Here is a 17171-nt window from a genome sequence, read left to right as displayed (position 1 = left end):
CCAGTTTTATTTTTCTTCTCTACTGCTAATTTATGCTGAATCGGACTGTACCTAACTTAGGGATCCTGTTTGATCCTGTTCTGAGCTTTAAACTGCACATCCAGGTCTGTTCATTTATTTCCACTGCCGTGCGTTTCTTGTCTCTCTCTTATCTCCTTTTCATTGTTGAATGTTTATCTGCACTATCACTATTGAATATTCCAGTTATTTACTTGCAATCTGTTGAGTTTCTAATGAATGTAAGAATTAGTTGCAGGAATAAGCATTTGGTCTCTGTAGCCTGTAAGATTGTGGCTGATTTGATTCCATGCTCCTGCATACCCCCATAACTTCTGAGTTCCCTATTAGTCAAGAATCTGTTTTCCCCCTGCCTTTGAAATATTCAGTGACTCTGCTTTCACTGTTCTCTGGGGGAGTTCCAAAGACTCGTGTCCCTAAATTCTCCTCCACTTCATCTTACATGGAATGCCTCTTATTTTTAAACCCTGTCCCCTCGTACTGATTTTGCTTCAAACCAACCAAATGTTGTATAATGCTGTAGGATGTCTGCATTATATCCCACCAGTGAATTCCCTTTATATATCTACCTTTTCCTCACTAACCTTGATATGTTCCCTGTCCTCAAAATATCAAATTGCACAAACTCTTGTTGCTAGATGCCTCAAATGTTTTTCTGCTTCTCATTTCCCAAGGGATGCAGTTGCCCTTTTAAAACTTTCTTTATTACATTAAAGTTGCCATGTAAACAAGAGTAATGATTTAACTTTTTCCTGCAGCATTGTCTTACTTGCATAGTTTATGGGCTTTATCCTTATAAAGTTAATACTGTCCCACAAAACATTAATTCTAATACAGTACTGCAACTCAAGTCACAGCTTGTAACTTTAACTTGCGAGCTGTAAGTATGGGTCATCATTGTATGATAAACTAAACTTGGTAAATGACTGGGTCAGAAGCAAAATATGTTAACTGTGTGTAACTTTCTCCATTTATAGGCCGTAACACCCTTGCAGCGTTCTCTGGAGATCCGAGAGAGTGCATTGGATCCTGATCATCCCAGTGTGGCTCAGTCCTTGCACCAGTTGGCTGGTGTGTATGTACAGTGGAAGAAGTTTGGAAATGCAGAGCAGCTGTACAAGCAGGCACTAGAAATCAGTGAAAATGCCCATGGTTCGGTTCATCCCCGGGTGGCTCAGGAGCTGGATGCTCTAGCAATGCTTTATCAGAAACAAAATAAGTGAGTTCTTGATGTAAGTTTGGTACTCTAAGGCACCTTTTATATTAATGGATGTTACCGTGTAGCTAATACAGGTATATAGGTGTATTTTGCTGTGAAGGACCTCAAGCCATAACTATCTTTCCAGAAGATTTTCTTTATTTTGTAGAAATGCCTTTTACTAAAATCATACCGTAACCTCTCCTCTGTGCATAATGCACCTTATTATAATTTGAAAACCATCCCAAGATGATAATTTATTCACAAGTGTTGAATGCTTTTGGCTTAGCATCGGTACTGGTTTGAGAGATTGTGCTGCCTTGGACAGACAACTTTCTCCTCTTCCTCCCCTTCCCAATTTTCTCAGCAATGCCCTGTATAAGTGAAGCATAACCTCCCTGCTCTTATATTCCGTTCCTCTTGCAATGAACAATATTTAGCTTTCTTAATGACTTACTGTACCTGCATACTAATCTTCTATGATTCATTGGAATTATGTTCAGTGTGGACTGGTTGGACTGAAGCGTCTGTTTGTGTGCTGTGTGATTCTCTAACCCTATGCACTAGGACGTTGAGATTCCCCCACATCTCAGAGCTCTGTAATGCCTCACAATTTAGATTTATCTTATTCATTTTGTCAGAATGGGCATTTCACATTTTCCTATTTAAAATCTCTTTTCAGATATTTGGAAGCTCCCACAATATTCACTTGCTCACTAATGTGCTATTACTGATGGACTGTCATGCATTTATTTCAGCAATGCTCTGAAGTTCCAAATGAAATTTTTGTTTCTCCTTTTTTAAAAAAAAATCCCTGAGAGAGGCCAGTGTTAAGTTACTGCAATTCAATTTCATACAGACTGTTTCATATTTTGAGGTATGAACAAGTGGAGCCATTAAGAAAGCGGTCTATGAAGATCCGACAGAAGGTTTCCACACAGAAAGGAAACATGGTAAGGGATGAAAGATGTAAGTAGTCTGACTGAATTATAATGCTGGGTTCTCTGTCCATTGATTTCAGATATGTATTTGAATTACAGGACAACCGTTTAAATGGCATTTTATTTCGCTTGTGCAATGTGTCCTTGGAATAGAAGAAAGCTTTTATAGTTCTCAATGTTTCCTTGTTGTGGAAGTAGATTAGAGTTAGGGTTCTTTTATGGAACCTATTTATATTGCCAAATTTAAAACTACTTCAGTTTTTATTCTAAGCAGCAAAAAAGGGAAAAAATCTTAAGCCCAAAAAGTCCACTGTCAATTCAGAGAAACCTACTTTGTTTTTATTTGGAATGCTGATAAAGCCACAGGGACTAAAGTATTGCTATAGTCAAGCCATAAATCTAAAGATTCAACACACTTATTTTCGAGGTTTGTTGTGGATGCTACTTTTTAAAATCTCCATACTTCCTTCTCTTGCTGATGAGATTATTGCTGATATGCAGAGTTGTCATCACCCAAATCCTTTGTTCGAGATATTTGCCAAATCCTAGAATGGTTACAGCACAGAGTGAGTTCATTCAGCCCTTTAACTCTGTATTGGTCCTAGGATGCAGCTGTTCAACTTGTGCCACTCCCCTGTCTTTTCCCCATTGTTCTGCAAATTATTCCTTTCCGGGTAATGATCTGGTTCCCTTGTGAAAGCCTCAGTTTCCCTTGCACTATCATGTTTGCAACCGGTGCATTCCAAATCCTAACCATGTGCATGAAAAAGGTTTTTCTCATGTTGCTGTTGGTTTTTTTTGCCAATTACTGTAAGTTCAATGAATCTCCAATTTGACATGAGACAAAATTAATTCTTCTGCTTCACTCCCTCCACCCACCCATTTAGAGAGAACCTTGCATACAGTCCTTACCAGACTTAGCTGACCGTTAAAGCAGCACAGTGGGTCAGTGGTTAGCATTGCTGCCTCACAAGGCCAGGGACCCAGGTTCGATTCCACCCCTGGGTGATTGTCTGTGTGGAGTTTGCACATTCTCCCTATGTCTGCGTGGGTTTCCTCCAGGTGCTCCAGTTTCCTCCCACAAACCAAAGATGTGCCGGTTAGCTGGTTTGGCCATGGGAAATTACCCATAGACTTCAGGAATGTGTACGTTAGCTGCATTAGTCATGGGAAATGCAAGGTTGCAGGGTTAGGGGAGGAGGATGAACCTGGGTGCAGTGCTGTTCAGAGGGTGGACTTGTGGGCTCATGGCCTGTTTTCACACTGTAGGGATTCTATATAAAAAAATAATTACACTGCTGTTCTCTCAAACAGTAACTTAAGCACCAGAAATAGTGAAGGGAGTTGGAATCTTTAATTAATTGACTTTGGTAGACCCAGGTGAATTTTAGGTCGGGGTGGAAGGTGTTGGTAAAGTGGATGAACTGTTCAGAGAACACCTCTGGGACACCCGGACCAACCAACCCAACCACCCCGTAGCCCAACACTTTAACTCCCCCTCCCATTCCACCAAGGACATGCAGGTCCTTGGACTCCTCCATCGCCAGACCATGGCAACACGACGGTTGGAGGAAGAGCGCCTGATCTTCTGCCTGGGAACCCTCCAACCACAAGGGATGAACTCGGATTTCTCCAGTTTCCTCATTTTCCCTCCCCCCACCTTGTCTCAGTCAAGTCCCTTGAACTCAGCACCGCCTTCCTAACCTGCAATCATCTTCCTGACCTCTCCGCCCCCACCCCACTCCGGCTTATCACCCTCACCTTGACCTCCCTCCACCTATCGCATTTCCAAAGCCCCTCCCCCAAGTCCCTCCTCCCTACCTTTTATTTTAGCCTGCTGGACACACTTTCCTCATTCCTGAAGAAGGGCTTATGCCCGAAACGCCGATTCTCCTGTTCCTTGGATGCTGCCTGACCTGCTGTGCTTTTCCAGCAATACATTTTCAGCTCTGCACCAATCTTGATACAATTCTAAACTAATCCCATCTGCCTGCACATGGTCCGTATCCCTCTGTTCCCTGGTTGTTCATGTATCTGTCTAAATTCCTCTTAAATGTTGCCATTGTCAGCTCTTTTGGTACACATTTGGGGTGGGGGTTGGGGGAGTGGTGGGTGGGATAGTGAGGAAAGAGATCAGTTTGAGACTGGTACAGTTGAGAACAAAAGCGAGTCAGACGGTCAGGGCAGGCAGGGACAAGAACAAAGTAGGACTGATAAATTAAACTGCATTTATTTCAATGCAAGAGGCCTAACATGGAAGGCAAATGAACTCAGGGCATGGTTAGGAATATGGCACTGGAATAGTTAGTAAGTTTGCAGATGACACCAAAATTGGAGGTGCTGTGATCAGCGAAGAAGGTTACCTCAAATTACAATGGGATCTGGACCAGATGGGCCAGTGGGCTGAGAAGTGGCAAATGGAGTTTAATTCAGACAAATGCGAAGTGCTGCATTTTGGGAAAGCAAATCTTAGCAGGACTTATACACTATGTAAGGTCCTAGGGAGTGTTGCTGAACAAAGAGACCTTGGAGTGCAGGTTCATAGCTCCTTGAAAGTGGAGTCACAGGTAGATAGGATAGTGAAGAAGGCATTTGGTATGCTTTCCTTTATTGGGTATTGAGTACAGGAGTTGGGAGGTCATGTTGCGGCTGTACAGGACATTGATTAGGCCACTTTTGGAATTTTGCATGCAGTTTTGGTCTCCTTCCTATCGGAAGGATGTTGTGAAACTTGAAAGGGTTCAGAAAAGATTTACAAGGATGTTGCCAGGGTTGGAAGATTTGAGCTGTAGGGAGAGGTTGATAGTGTTGATTGCTCATGGTGGTGAGCAGTCTGATAAAGTAGTAATTCGATTGAGCAACGTATTCTTCATTTTTAATCAAAATGTTCCATTTAGAATTCTGCTATCCATGTTCTCACTGACATGAAGTTCCATGTGGCCATCATCTCTCTTGTGTCAGTGCACACTAACCTCTTTCTGGCTGTGTTTCACTCTGTGATGGTGATCTCTAATAAACCTGTGTGAAGTCGCTGTACTTAAAGCATGCTTTGTCTCCTATTTCCTCCATTCTAGTATTAGATTATGAAGCCAGCCCTCTCCTTTCAGCCTGAAGTTTGCTCTACTTTTTCTGCTTTGTTTTATCTCCTCACACATCTGATTGTAGTGTCCTGCTGTTATCTTCACTGCTTTCTCTTTCTTCTTGAAAAGCACTTTGGTTAGTAGTGGTTGCAATAACGTTTATGCCCAAAGGAGGATTTTGGAGTTTTGCATGTCTGCTGTATTGAAGTATTTGAAGCTTAATTGCAAAGTTTAAACAGTGATATTTTATACCTCAGCATGGTTCTGCTGTTCTTCGCCGCCGCGCTCTACAGTTGGAGGAGCTTACACTTGGGACAGAGTCGGCAGACACTGCTCGCATACTGAATGAACTGGGAGTTCTCTACTACCTTCAAAACAATATTGAGTAAGGAAATTTAATGAATGATTTATCATTGTGTGTCTGATTATCAACTGACCAACAATGAAGATCAGAATAAACCTTGGATTACACCACTTCTCAGTTCCTTAATTTCACAATGGTGTGCTCAGAATAGATTAGAATTAGAAGGTTAGATTCCCTACAGTATGGAAACAGGCCCTTTGGCCCAACAAGTCCATACCAACCCTCTGAAGTGTAACTCACCCAGACCCATTCCCCTACTCTATCTTTACCCCTGACCAATGCACCAAGTGCTATGGCCAATTTAGCATGACCAATTCACCTGACCTGCACATCTTTGGATTGTGGAAGGAAACCAGAGAACCCGGAAACATACGTGTAAAATTGTACACATCTTATGTACTCTTGATTATCCCTGCTCAGTGATGATATTTCTTAGTGTTTTAGTGCAAATGTCAAATCTTGTACAGAACAATACTGAAAGATCTCAACCTTTCCAAAACATCAATTCCCTGTCTCCTCAACTTAGCCCAGCAATGTGAGAATCTTCTCCCTGTCGGTATTCAAGAACAAAAACCTGAACAGAGTCTGCTCAACTTCATCTGATACGCTAGAGATCTGGTGATGAAGTACTCTGGTGTCAGTGTGGAGCCGTGTATTGCTCCTTAGTTCACAATCACATAAAATTAACAAAACATTTTTAAGTAAAATGCAAAACGGCATGTTCGGTGTTGATTTGAATGTATTGAAATATCCCCCAATCTCTCTGCATCCAGCTGCCTAAACTCCAAGTTCTAGAATTCTCTTTCTTATCATCTTTGCACGTCTGCTTAGTTTAAGATGCTTCTTAAAAACCCATCAGAGAGACTAACATTTCCTAATATGTGGCTCAGTGTCCAAGTTTGTTCACCACACTGATCCCTGGGGTGATGTAATTGTCTTTTGAGGGGAGTTTGAGGAGACAGAATGCTCTGGAGTTCAGAAAAATTAGATGTGATTTAATGGCGTAATAAGTTCTTACAAGGCTCAACAGGTAGATGCAGAAAGAATGTTTTCTCTGGCTTTCACTTCTGGAATCAGGGGACACCATTTTAGACTGTTGCCAGGGTTGGAGGATTACTTTTCCTAGAGCATCAGAGGCTGAGGGGTGACCTTATAGAAGTTTATAGGCATAGATAGGATGAATACCAAAGATCTTTTTCCCCAGGGTGGTGGAGTCCAAAACTAGTGGTTAGGTTTAGGTGAGAGGGGAAAGATTTAAAAGGGACCTACAGGGCAACTTTTTCACGCAGTGGGTGTTACGTGGACTGAATGAGCTGCCAGAAGACGTGGTGGAGGCTGGTACAATTACAACATTTTAAAAGGCATCTGGATGGGTATATGTACAGGCAGGGGTTGGAAGGATATGGGCCAAATGCTGGCAAATGGGAATAGATTAATTTAGGATATCTGGTCAGTATGGACAAGTTGGACCAATGGGTTTGTACCTGTGCTGTACATCTCTGTGACTCTAACAGGAGGTAGTCCTATTGAGGACTGCGATGACAAAGGAATTGTTTTGCTCAGAGCATGGTGAATCTTTGGAATTTTCTACCCCACAGCACTATGGAGTATATTCAAGGCTGAGATTGGTAGATTTCTAGATATTGAAGGTATCAAAAGATATATGTGGATAGTGCAGGAAAATAGCTCTGATGTAGAAGATCGACGATGATGCAGTTGAATGTGGAACATGGTTGATGGTCCGAATGGCTGAATGATGTAACCCTATATGCTATGTAAATGCAAGTTGTGGTTGTGGAATAGAATTTTACTGAGTGGTTTGTCCCTGGAAAGTTAGTTTGCAGAATATTTTCCCATCTGTATTGAAAACATGATGCTCTGGGATTCCGGTATCAAGCACAAAGCTGCTTTGATTGAGTATGTCTCAGTGGGCTGGGGTGCATTCTGCTGAGAGCTTGTTCTCGGAAAGCTTTGACAAGGAAAATGCCAACGCCAATGGTTGTGTATGCCATTGTCTATCTTCAAATAAGAATCTTGTCTCCCGTACAATAAAATTATAAGGAAAATCCGTAATCGTGGAGTAAAATTGGTAAGCTGTAATGGTTCCCTACACTGGATTCAAAGCCTAGTTTTTAGTTAACGTGTCAGAAATACAGCTACAGGCATCACAGAAGATTTTTTATTTGTTTTTCTTTTACAATTTCAACATAGGACAGCTGAAATCTTCTTTAAACGTTCATTGGAAATGAGGGAGCGGACCCTTGGTTGTGACCATCCTGACTGTGCACAGTCTTTGAATAACCTGGCAGCTTTATACAATGAGAAGAAGGACCATGAGAAAGCTGAGGAGCTGTATGAGAGGGCACTGGATATTCGGCGTATAGCCCTGGCACCTGATCATCCCTCTGTGGCTTATACTGTGAAACACCTGGCAGTGTTGTATAAAAAGCGAGTGAGTTAACCATACTGCAATGGATTGCTGAATTTTTGTTTTGAAAACTCCTGATCTTTGCGAACATATGAACAGGGAACAAAAGAAGGCCACTTAGCCCTTCGAGCTTGCTTTGCTGTTCAATAAGATCATAGCGGATCTGATTTTTAATCTCAACTCTGTATTCCTGAGTATCACTAATAATCTTTCATCCCTTCATTTCTGCCTTAAAGTATTTAAAATGTTTATTTTCCCATGCATCTTGCAGCATCCCTGATGAGAGAGCCTTAAAATTGTAGATTGCATTTTTTAAGTATCATAAACTTGTTTAAGAGACCAGCAATTTTGCCCATTCCTGATTGAGACCAAATCATATCCCCTATCCATATCTGAATATTGACCTCTTAAACTTATATATCAGTTAGAGTAGAAATGAATCTAAGTCAAAAATGAGTGAATATTAGTGTTATGCTGCAGGAATTGGAAAACTAAAGAGGATTGTTGTTTTGCAAAGAAAAGTAAATATATTTTTAAATAATTTTATAATTTAATGATTTCATAATTTAATATAGCTGATCCCATAAATGAAAATTATTGATAATATGCTATAGTTGAGAGAGTGGTGCTAGAAAAGCATAGCAAGAATGAAGGGCTTTTGTCTGAAACACGACTCTCCTGCTTCTCAGATGCTGCCTGACCTGCTGTGCTTTTCCAGCACCACACTCTCGACTCTGACCTCCAGCATCTGCAGTCCTCACTTTCTCCTAGTTGACATTATGCCATAATTCACAAAGGGCCATAAGCATCTCTCTCTATTAGCGAAAGTCAATTGCTTATACATAGCTTGAAGGTCACCACTCTGCAAGTGTGGGGCAAGGCAAGGAGGCAGGAAAATTACTAAAACGTTGTGACATACCCGAGGAACATTGGAACAGAAGGAGGCCAGCTGAACCTGTTCTGCTATTCAACAAGATTCTAACATTATTCTATAGCTCTCCTTGCTCCATATCCCTCAACACCTTCTGTTGATCTCAGTGTTAAATTTAACAGATGACTAGCATCAGTTGCCAGTTGTGGAACGTATTTCTGAATTTGTGCTGCCCTTTGTTGCAAAATTGTTTCAGTAATTTCCCTTTTGAAAGATCTGGCTCCTGTTTTTAGTGTACATGCTTGTGCCTTAGAATCCCCAACCAATGGAATAGGTGCTCTCTATCTATAGTATCAGTTTCCCCTTGAAAACTTTGATCAAATCAGCCCTCAATTTTTATAATTCCAAGGGGTGCAATCTTTGTATTTCTGTAAGGATCGTTGAAATGTACTTGTGCAATTCACAAATTTATGCATTAGAATATGATGCTTATAAAATTCTAGTTCACCTGCAGATTGTTTCAGGAATACAAAGTAATTCTTATATATTTCCCTTGAAATCACCTGACAACATCACTAAGTTTTATTGACAGCTGGTAGTTTGGTAGTGCAGAACTTCAGTATTGCCGGAAAAAATATTTTGTCAAATTTTTTCGTTTTAGATTCATCAGGATAATTTGTAATGCAATTAAATGTAATGTGAATACTAATTAAAAGGAGAACTATATTTATACTGTGAGAGGTACATTTGATGTTTACTGCAATTTTCCAGTGTAAAAATCCATTGATTCTATTTAAACAATATTTAATGCTCATTTGTATATGTAACAGCAGATGGATTTATATGGCAGGATGTGAAATAGTTGTTTTTCAAATGACTAGTTTCAAGGAACAAATAAATTACCATTGAGCTTGTAGCTTATAAACCATCAAGTGCATGAAATATTTCTTGCTTTATTTGTTGCCTTTAATACCAAAACTGTTTCTTAGCATATTAATCCTTGTCTGGATTTGCAGGGAAAATTGGACAAGGCTGTTCCTTTATGTCAGCTGGCAGTTGAAATTCGTCAGAAGTCCTTTGGCCCGAAGCACCCAAGTGTGGCAACTGCCCTGGTGAATTTGGCTGTTCTGTATTGTCAGTTGGTATGTTAACTGTTGGCCTCACGATACCTGGCTGTTACTCTGCTTTATGTTGTTGTACAGTTATATTAGGCGAGGCTTAAGAAAGGTGAACAGAAACAAAAGTAGATTTCAGGAAACTTACTAATACAGGTGGTTTTGAATAAAACACCGAGGACAGGGGGATGAAAATCCTTATTACTGTGCAAATGCTGCATGTGGACATGACTATTATCACAAACATTATTGTGAGGGGCAAGGCTCTGAACTCTCAGTCATGTATTCGAAGTGTGGAAGGGAGAGAACATCAGGGCATATAAAACAAACACGAGCAATCAGGAAAGCTAGGCCAAATAATAAGGGCTGATGTTGAGTTACTGCCTTGCCGCAAAGCCTCACCTATCTGGAGTACATATCCTGAATTTGAACATTCACCTCCCATAATTTTCTACATTTTACAATAAAGATATCATCGAATGGGAGGGCTCTTGTGGGTGCAGCGTGAGTGTCTGTATCTTTGGACAAGAAGGCCAGGGTTCATGTCCCACCTGCTCAAGAGGTGGGTCATACCATATCTGAAAAGAGTGACTAAAAATATCTTTAATAGTGTGGGAAGGTTGCTTGTGCTTGCAAGATGTCAAATGTATAAAAATTGTAATTCTTGAAATAGTGGCCTATTATTTCAGATGCAAGAATCCAGCTGACACTAGCTAACCATGAAGTCTTTTACCAGTTGCTCTAAAGACACTAGTTACTTTACAATGTACTTTGAGAACATACCATGCATCATGGGTGATTTGCCAAGTGTAAACAATTGGATGTGGAATAAATAATCTAGAGTGTAAAATCATTTATATGATACACAATTTCATAATTGAGGTGTGAACAACTTTGATGTAAAATCAATCTTTAATCCTTTAACTTTAAAAAAAATCCATAAATGTGTCACATTTCCCCACAGAAAAAACACGCTGAAGCTTTACCACTGTATGAACGTGCTCTGAAAATTTATGAGGACAGCTTGGGTCGTTCTCATCCCAGAGTGGGGGAGACACTGAAGAATCTAGCAGTGCTAAGGTAACAGCTGCACCGAGCATGGTCTTTATAGTTGTCAGAAATATATCACTGCTGCGAGTTTGTTTTAGCTTGGTAACATTATGCCAGTGCCTGTGTACACTTTGTACATTGTCATGCTACATCTCAAGTGCTGAAATATGGCACAACAGAATTGACTGAAGTTTTACTTGGCTGAGGTTGGAAATGAGTGAAGCTGCAATTTTGCAAACCCAAGTAAAGTATCAGTTTGACACCTTGATTAGGATTTTGATTAGTAAAGGGATCAAGGGTGATGGGGAGAAGGCAGGAGAATGGAGTTGAGGGAGTGAAAAACAGCTCAATGTATTGAAACGTAATTGTCAGGATTGAATGTGTAGGAGGGCAGATTATTGGACCACCTTGTGCAGGAAGATTGAGTCAGGGAGAACAGGATGTCCATGTATTATACACATAACGATAAACAAATTCTACAGAGTAGAAATACTACCAGAAAAAGCCACTTTAAAAAATCTAGGTATTCATGTAGTTTTGGTGTTTCTAAATGAGCTTCAGTTGAACTAAGATCGGGTGCTGTTGAAAACCATGGATATGAACTTGTGACTTACAAAGTTACAGCTCAGAGGGCAGTAAGGAAAAGGATGCAAAGTGGAGAAACTTGTAAAAAAATTTGTTTAATTCGATATTTGCAATATTAAGTAGTTTTCAGACACCCTTTCACATCAATGTACCACAATGCAAGACTGATGTTATTTTGCAATTTACAGTTATGAGGAGGCCAATTTTGAAAAAGCTGCTGAGCTATACAAAAGAGCAATGGATATTAAGGAAGCTGAGGCCTCAGTGCTTGGTGGAAAAGCTCTTTCAAGACATTCATCCACGGGAGACACTTTCAGCTTAAGAAATGCGCTGGTTTCTAATCCCTACCTAGAACTGGGATACAGATGACTCATGGATAGAAATGGACTGCAGAACCTGTAAATATGAAAAATATTGGGGCAAGGTGATATTGTTATTTCCATTTTTACAGCTGCCTTGATTACTATATGCTATGTCAAGCCTGAAATGGAGTTATATTTAAATTTGCAGCGGTAATTTTCTAAGAAACTGAAGTAATCATGTTAGGAGATACAAGTTGCATAAAGAAATTTATCAGAAAGAAAAATTAGGTTTAAGCAGTAAAGCTGTGACAATGGAAAGCAAAGTCCTTTCAGCTAGTAACTGGCATCATGTTACCCTACAGGTGTCCTGAATTAGCAGAACACATTTGTAAAAGAAGATTTCATTACTGAACAATAACACTGCTTGGGGAAAGCAACAAAACTTTCTGTGAGCAACATTTGAGGTTTTTATCAGTGCTGATTTTGTTTTTATTCCAATTGAGTATAAATTTGTCTCAGTCTTAAACAGGCTTAAATATAGCAATGTTAAATAACCTCCTTTCTTTGAAAGGAAAAACGTTTTTCAAGGAAACCTAAACTAATACTTCCAAAATAAAATTCCACAGATCACCTTGAAGGAGAGTAACAAGATAATAACTGTACAAAAGAATGTTGATGTATTTTTTTTAGTTGCTGCAGGTGAAAGTTCTTTATATTATTGAAAATGCAGTATTGTGAAGCAAAACACAACTGCTCATTTCAGTGATATGCTCAATACCTCAATATTAAATATAGGACATAAATATCTGGCTATCGTGCCGTTTGCCATGGAAACCCTCATCTCACAATGAAGGGAAAGGTCCTTTTGGCCAATACAGCTGTTTTTGTGAGCTCATTCAACAGTTCAGATGCACTCCTCCCATTGCTCATCCAAAACTCCGCATCCTCCATCTGTTCAACAAAGTATCCTGTTCAACACTAACCTTGCTGACCTCCAATGACTGGTAATCCTACAGCACACTGCCTCCAGAAATCCCTCACCTTGTCTCCAATTCAGACCATGGTCTCACTTCACCCAAGTGACTGCTTGCATCCTCCATTTTACAGCTGCTCTTGTAGCCTGTGTAAGGGACAGTACTGAAGAGCTGTAAGCCACTGGGAGTTAACAAGTGTAAAATCCGTTGATTAACTGGAAACTCATGGAAGGTATTGTTTGCACTAAGGAGGACTGCAATAAAGACCCAACAAGTTAATAAATTTGTAGGATGGATGTGTAATTGACAAGCTACTTTCAATGTAGACAATTGTGACGTGATACATATTGGTGAGAGTAACATAAACTACGTGGCTCTTGAGAAATGAGTAGAGTGAGAAAGGCACAAAGGATTCTAGGGGATTGATTCACATCATTATAAATAACAACATAGGGTTTAGCAAAGGTTAATTAGCAACACAGGTTAATAAGGCTTTGAAAAAATGTGAAGCATGAAAGTTCCCTTCCAGAAGAGGGTCAGAACTGAAAGTACTGAGACAGTGTTAAATTTATATTGAATGCTTGTTAAGCCACAGGAAGAATAAGATGAATACTGCAGGAGACTTCATGTTTAAAAAAGGAAATTGGGGCACTCCTTGGAGAAAGTGGAAATAAGAAATGACACACCATAGCAAACCTGAGAAATTATAACCCAAAAGGCGGAACAGACTAGAGCTCTGGTCCTGGAGAGGTGATCTGACGTGAGAGTTTTACATTTATGGAGTTTGACAGAGCAAAGAAGATATTTCCACTTGTGGGAAAATCTGAAAGTGATAAATTCATATATCTTCTAATAAATTGAATGAGTCAGTAATCAATCTAGTGAAGGATTTGAGAGAAACTTCTTTACCCAGAGAGTAGATAGAATGTGGAATTCTCTGACAGTATTTGAGGTGAATAGCACAGTTATTGAAGTTTGAGGGAAAAAAGGAGTGATGGGATACAAGCAACAGGTTAGATAATCCCAGAGTGGGAGGTTCATAAGCATAGTGGATGGTAAAGAGTAAAGTTTACATTGTAGTAGTGTGTACACTGACCTGACCGTTGCAGTTTCTCATTCCCGAGATGTTAGTGAGTTCTAACTTTGCCTTGCTACCACTTTGTCTTACGGCATCTTTTCTCACCTTCAGAAGTAACTCTGACTTACCACTAAAGTATACGCTCCCTTTTTGATTCGGTCTAACCGCTGAAATGTGAAGTAATCTGGAGCATTGTTACGTTATCGTCCTGATATTGTCCTTAATCTTTTGTGCAGCAGATGTGCGAATGTTTAAAGTCACAAAGTCTTGCAACTGCCTGAATTTTGAGTTCCATTGTTGTTGTGGAATGTTTCCCTTCAAAGCAAACCTGAGACGGTACAAGGGGAAATGTGGGTAAATGTGCCTTGATTGAAAATTGCCAATAGGCAAAAAAAACTGTTAATTTTTTAAAGTTACATGTGAAGTATTTAGATTTATAGTGCAATGTAATGTTATCCTATTGTTTGAGAAATAAGCTATTAAGTCCTGAAAATACAGTATTGTAAATGAAGTTGTAACAAAGAATTTGAAATCTATTTACCACCCTAATGACATGGAATAATGCACAGCGCATTTATTATTTTGGTGCAGAACTTGCAGATGCAATCAATCTGATGTAACTGGATACAATAAAATTCACTCAAACTATCCATCCGTTGTAGTATGTTAAGCTTCTTGATTGTTTTACTGGAACCAAGACTGTTTTCTGCAAGTTCTAGATAAAGCCTATCTGCTGCTAAATTTTCCAGAAAAGATTACCCTGGACAATTATGATAAATCTTAGACTGGCCAGCAGGTCTAGAACTTGAGAAGTGCTTTAAAAAAATGATGTTGTGAGAACAATATAGAGCTGTACAGCATAGGAGCAGGCCCTTCGGCCCACGATATTGTGCAGAACATAATGCCAAATTAAACTAATCCCTTCTCCCTGCCCTTGGTCCATATCCCTTCATTCCTTGCATATTCATATTAGTACACTTTTGAGCATGTTGTGGTCACTGCATTTTCTGTGGATTTTGTACTGTCTCAGCTCTCAGTGGTGTTGGGCATCTTTACTTGTACTCTTGGAGGCTGCACTATTTCACTAGGCTACTATTCTGTGTTGCTGGTATCCCATGTTTGTTCATATTCTAGAGTAAGACACTCGCTCTCTTCAGCACTGTGTTTTTATTTATGCTGCTATACAGTTGCTTCTGCTATAATGCAATAGTTCTATTCTTGTGCAATTCTGTGTTATAAGAAAATAGTGTAATGGCAGCACCATTTAAACAATTGAGGCCTGAATCATATTATAATCAATACATACTTTAAACATCCGCACTATAGAAAGTGTCCCCAATTCGTCAATCCTGTTATAGCGAATTCACATTAACACACTGTGCGATATTAGCAGAGCGACCTGTACATAACTGGATGCTGCACTTGAGTAGTGCCTTACCTCTGGTTCCATAACGTGGTTCTCACTACAATGCTGTGTCGTGCTTTTCTCTCCTGCTGTCAGAGTGGTGTCACTGTTTACATATTTAGCGAATTCACAGCAGGTCAGCCAGCACCAGTAGGAAAAACACAAATGGGTCAACATTTCAGCTTCAGCACCAGTTACAGGGACTAATTTGCACAATGGTCATTTCTACACAGGCCTGCTGAACGTTTCCAATTTTAGTTTTCAGCTTCTTATGGGCGGCATGGTGGCTGAGTGGATAGCAGTTGCCTCACAGCACCAGAGACCTGGGTTTGATTCCTGTTTGTGTGGCGTTTGTACATTTGCCTTGTGTCAGCATGGGTATCTTCCCATGGGTATCTTTCCTGAAGAAGGGCTTATGCCCGAAACGTCGATTCGCCTGTTCCTTGGATGCTGCCTGACCTGCTGCGCTTTTCCAGCAACACATTTTCAGCTCTATCTTCCCACAGACCAAAGATGTGTCGGTTAGGTGAATTGGCTATGCTAAATGACTGATAGTATTCAGGGATGTGTAGATTAGGTGCATAAGTCAGGGGTAAACGTAGGGGAATGGGTCAGGGTGGATTACTTTTTGGAGGATTGGTGTGGACGTGTTGGGCCGAATGGCCTGTTCCCACACTGTAGAGATTTTATGATTCTTAATAGCCGCAGTGCATTGCTCTATTATGGGAATAAGGGCTATTGTGATGCAATGGTAGTGTCCCTACCTCTGGGCCAGGAGACCCAGGTTTAAGTCCCAACTATTCCAGAGATGTCCCCTAACATCCCTGAACAGATTGATTTGAAAATACCTATTGCTGGTAAAAACTACAGCCTAAGATTGTCTAATGATGCATAGGACAACGGTTCTCGTGTTGGCCTGTTACTTTGACAAAAAACCAGTGAGGATAGATGAACATTCTGTAGCCTTGACATTTATTGAAAACATTACTATAAAACCATTCTCAGTTAGAGATGGGAGAACTGATACTGAAACCATCACTGCAAGGAGCAGGCTTTATCAACCGTTACAGCCTCCCTTCCTTCCTTCCATTGTCTTTGTGACCATGAGATATCGGTGAAAGCAGCGAGATAACTTAATGTTCAGCTCTCTCCTCTGCCACCTTTATGGCTGCTTGGACCAGATTTACTGTTCACCACTGAGTCATCAGGAATCTAATTTGAGCAGATTCTGTGGAAACATTATCAAACATTAGCCTGACTGTCCTTCAAACCTTAAGAGTGCAACTGCATGTGTGTGACTGTGAAACATTCACATCAGCATCACAGAAAGCTTAAGGTACATATGCAACCAAAACTGGCTTCATATAGCTGCTGAACCCCCTATAGAGCCTTGAGAAATACTCACTAATATCTCATAACATCCAGGGCAGATAGGGAATGGGTAGTAAATACTGGTCAGGTCAGTAACACCAATGTACATTCCGTGGATTAATAAAAAAAAATCTCAAAAGCACCTTGTGACTTCTGTCAAAACTTTAAACCAACATGGAGGGCAAGTGAGATGAACACAAATCATCTTAGGTGTTGGAAAAACTGGAGAACCATTTGCCCTGATTCACTTTGCAGGAAGTTGTTTAGTCCTTCTACTCGAACAAGTGAAATACAACTTAGCTGTGAAAGTATTACTTCTACGCAGACAAATGTCACAGGGACATAAGCCAGACATGCAAAGAGCACATTACTCCTGATTTATTTAAAAGGT

At 40.1% G+C, this 17171-nt stretch overlaps 1 protein-coding gene across 3 annotated transcripts in view; it reads left to right on the top strand.

Annotated features, from left to right (window-relative positions):
• Positions 1-14654, top strand: part of nphp3 (nephronophthisis 3) — a 65223-nt gene extending 50569 nt beyond the window's left edge. For 2 of the 3 annotated variants that reach the window (XM_043719514.2, XM_043719513.2), the window contains exons 22-28: positions 996-1237; positions 2076-2169; positions 5495-5622; positions 7813-8053; positions 9917-10042; positions 10980-11095; positions 11839-14654. In XM_043719514.2, coding sequence (XP_043575449.2) covers positions 996-1237; positions 2076-2169; positions 5495-5622; positions 7813-8053; positions 9917-10042; positions 10980-11095; positions 11839-12019 — 1128 coding nt within the window. In that variant the 3' untranslated portion in view covers positions 12020-14654. The remainder of the gene's footprint in view (positions 1-995; positions 1238-2075; positions 2170-5494; positions 5623-7812; positions 8054-9916; positions 10043-10979; positions 11096-11838) is intronic. The other variant, XM_087978494.1, reaches the window with a different exon arrangement.
• The last annotated feature ends 2517 nt before the right edge of the window (positions 14655-17171 follow it).

Source organism: Chiloscyllium plagiosum, unplaced genomic scaffold, assembly GCF_037043375.1.
Source record: "Chiloscyllium plagiosum isolate Xiang-an unplaced genomic scaffold, Cpla_swu_hap1 HiC_scaffold_34, whole genome shotgun sequence".
NCBI classification, from domain to species: domain Eukaryota; kingdom Metazoa; phylum Chordata; class Chondrichthyes; order Orectolobiformes; family Hemiscylliidae; genus Chiloscyllium; species Chiloscyllium plagiosum.
The sequence above is the reverse complement of the archived record's forward strand: the minus strand, read 5'-3'. Positions and strand labels throughout refer to the sequence as shown.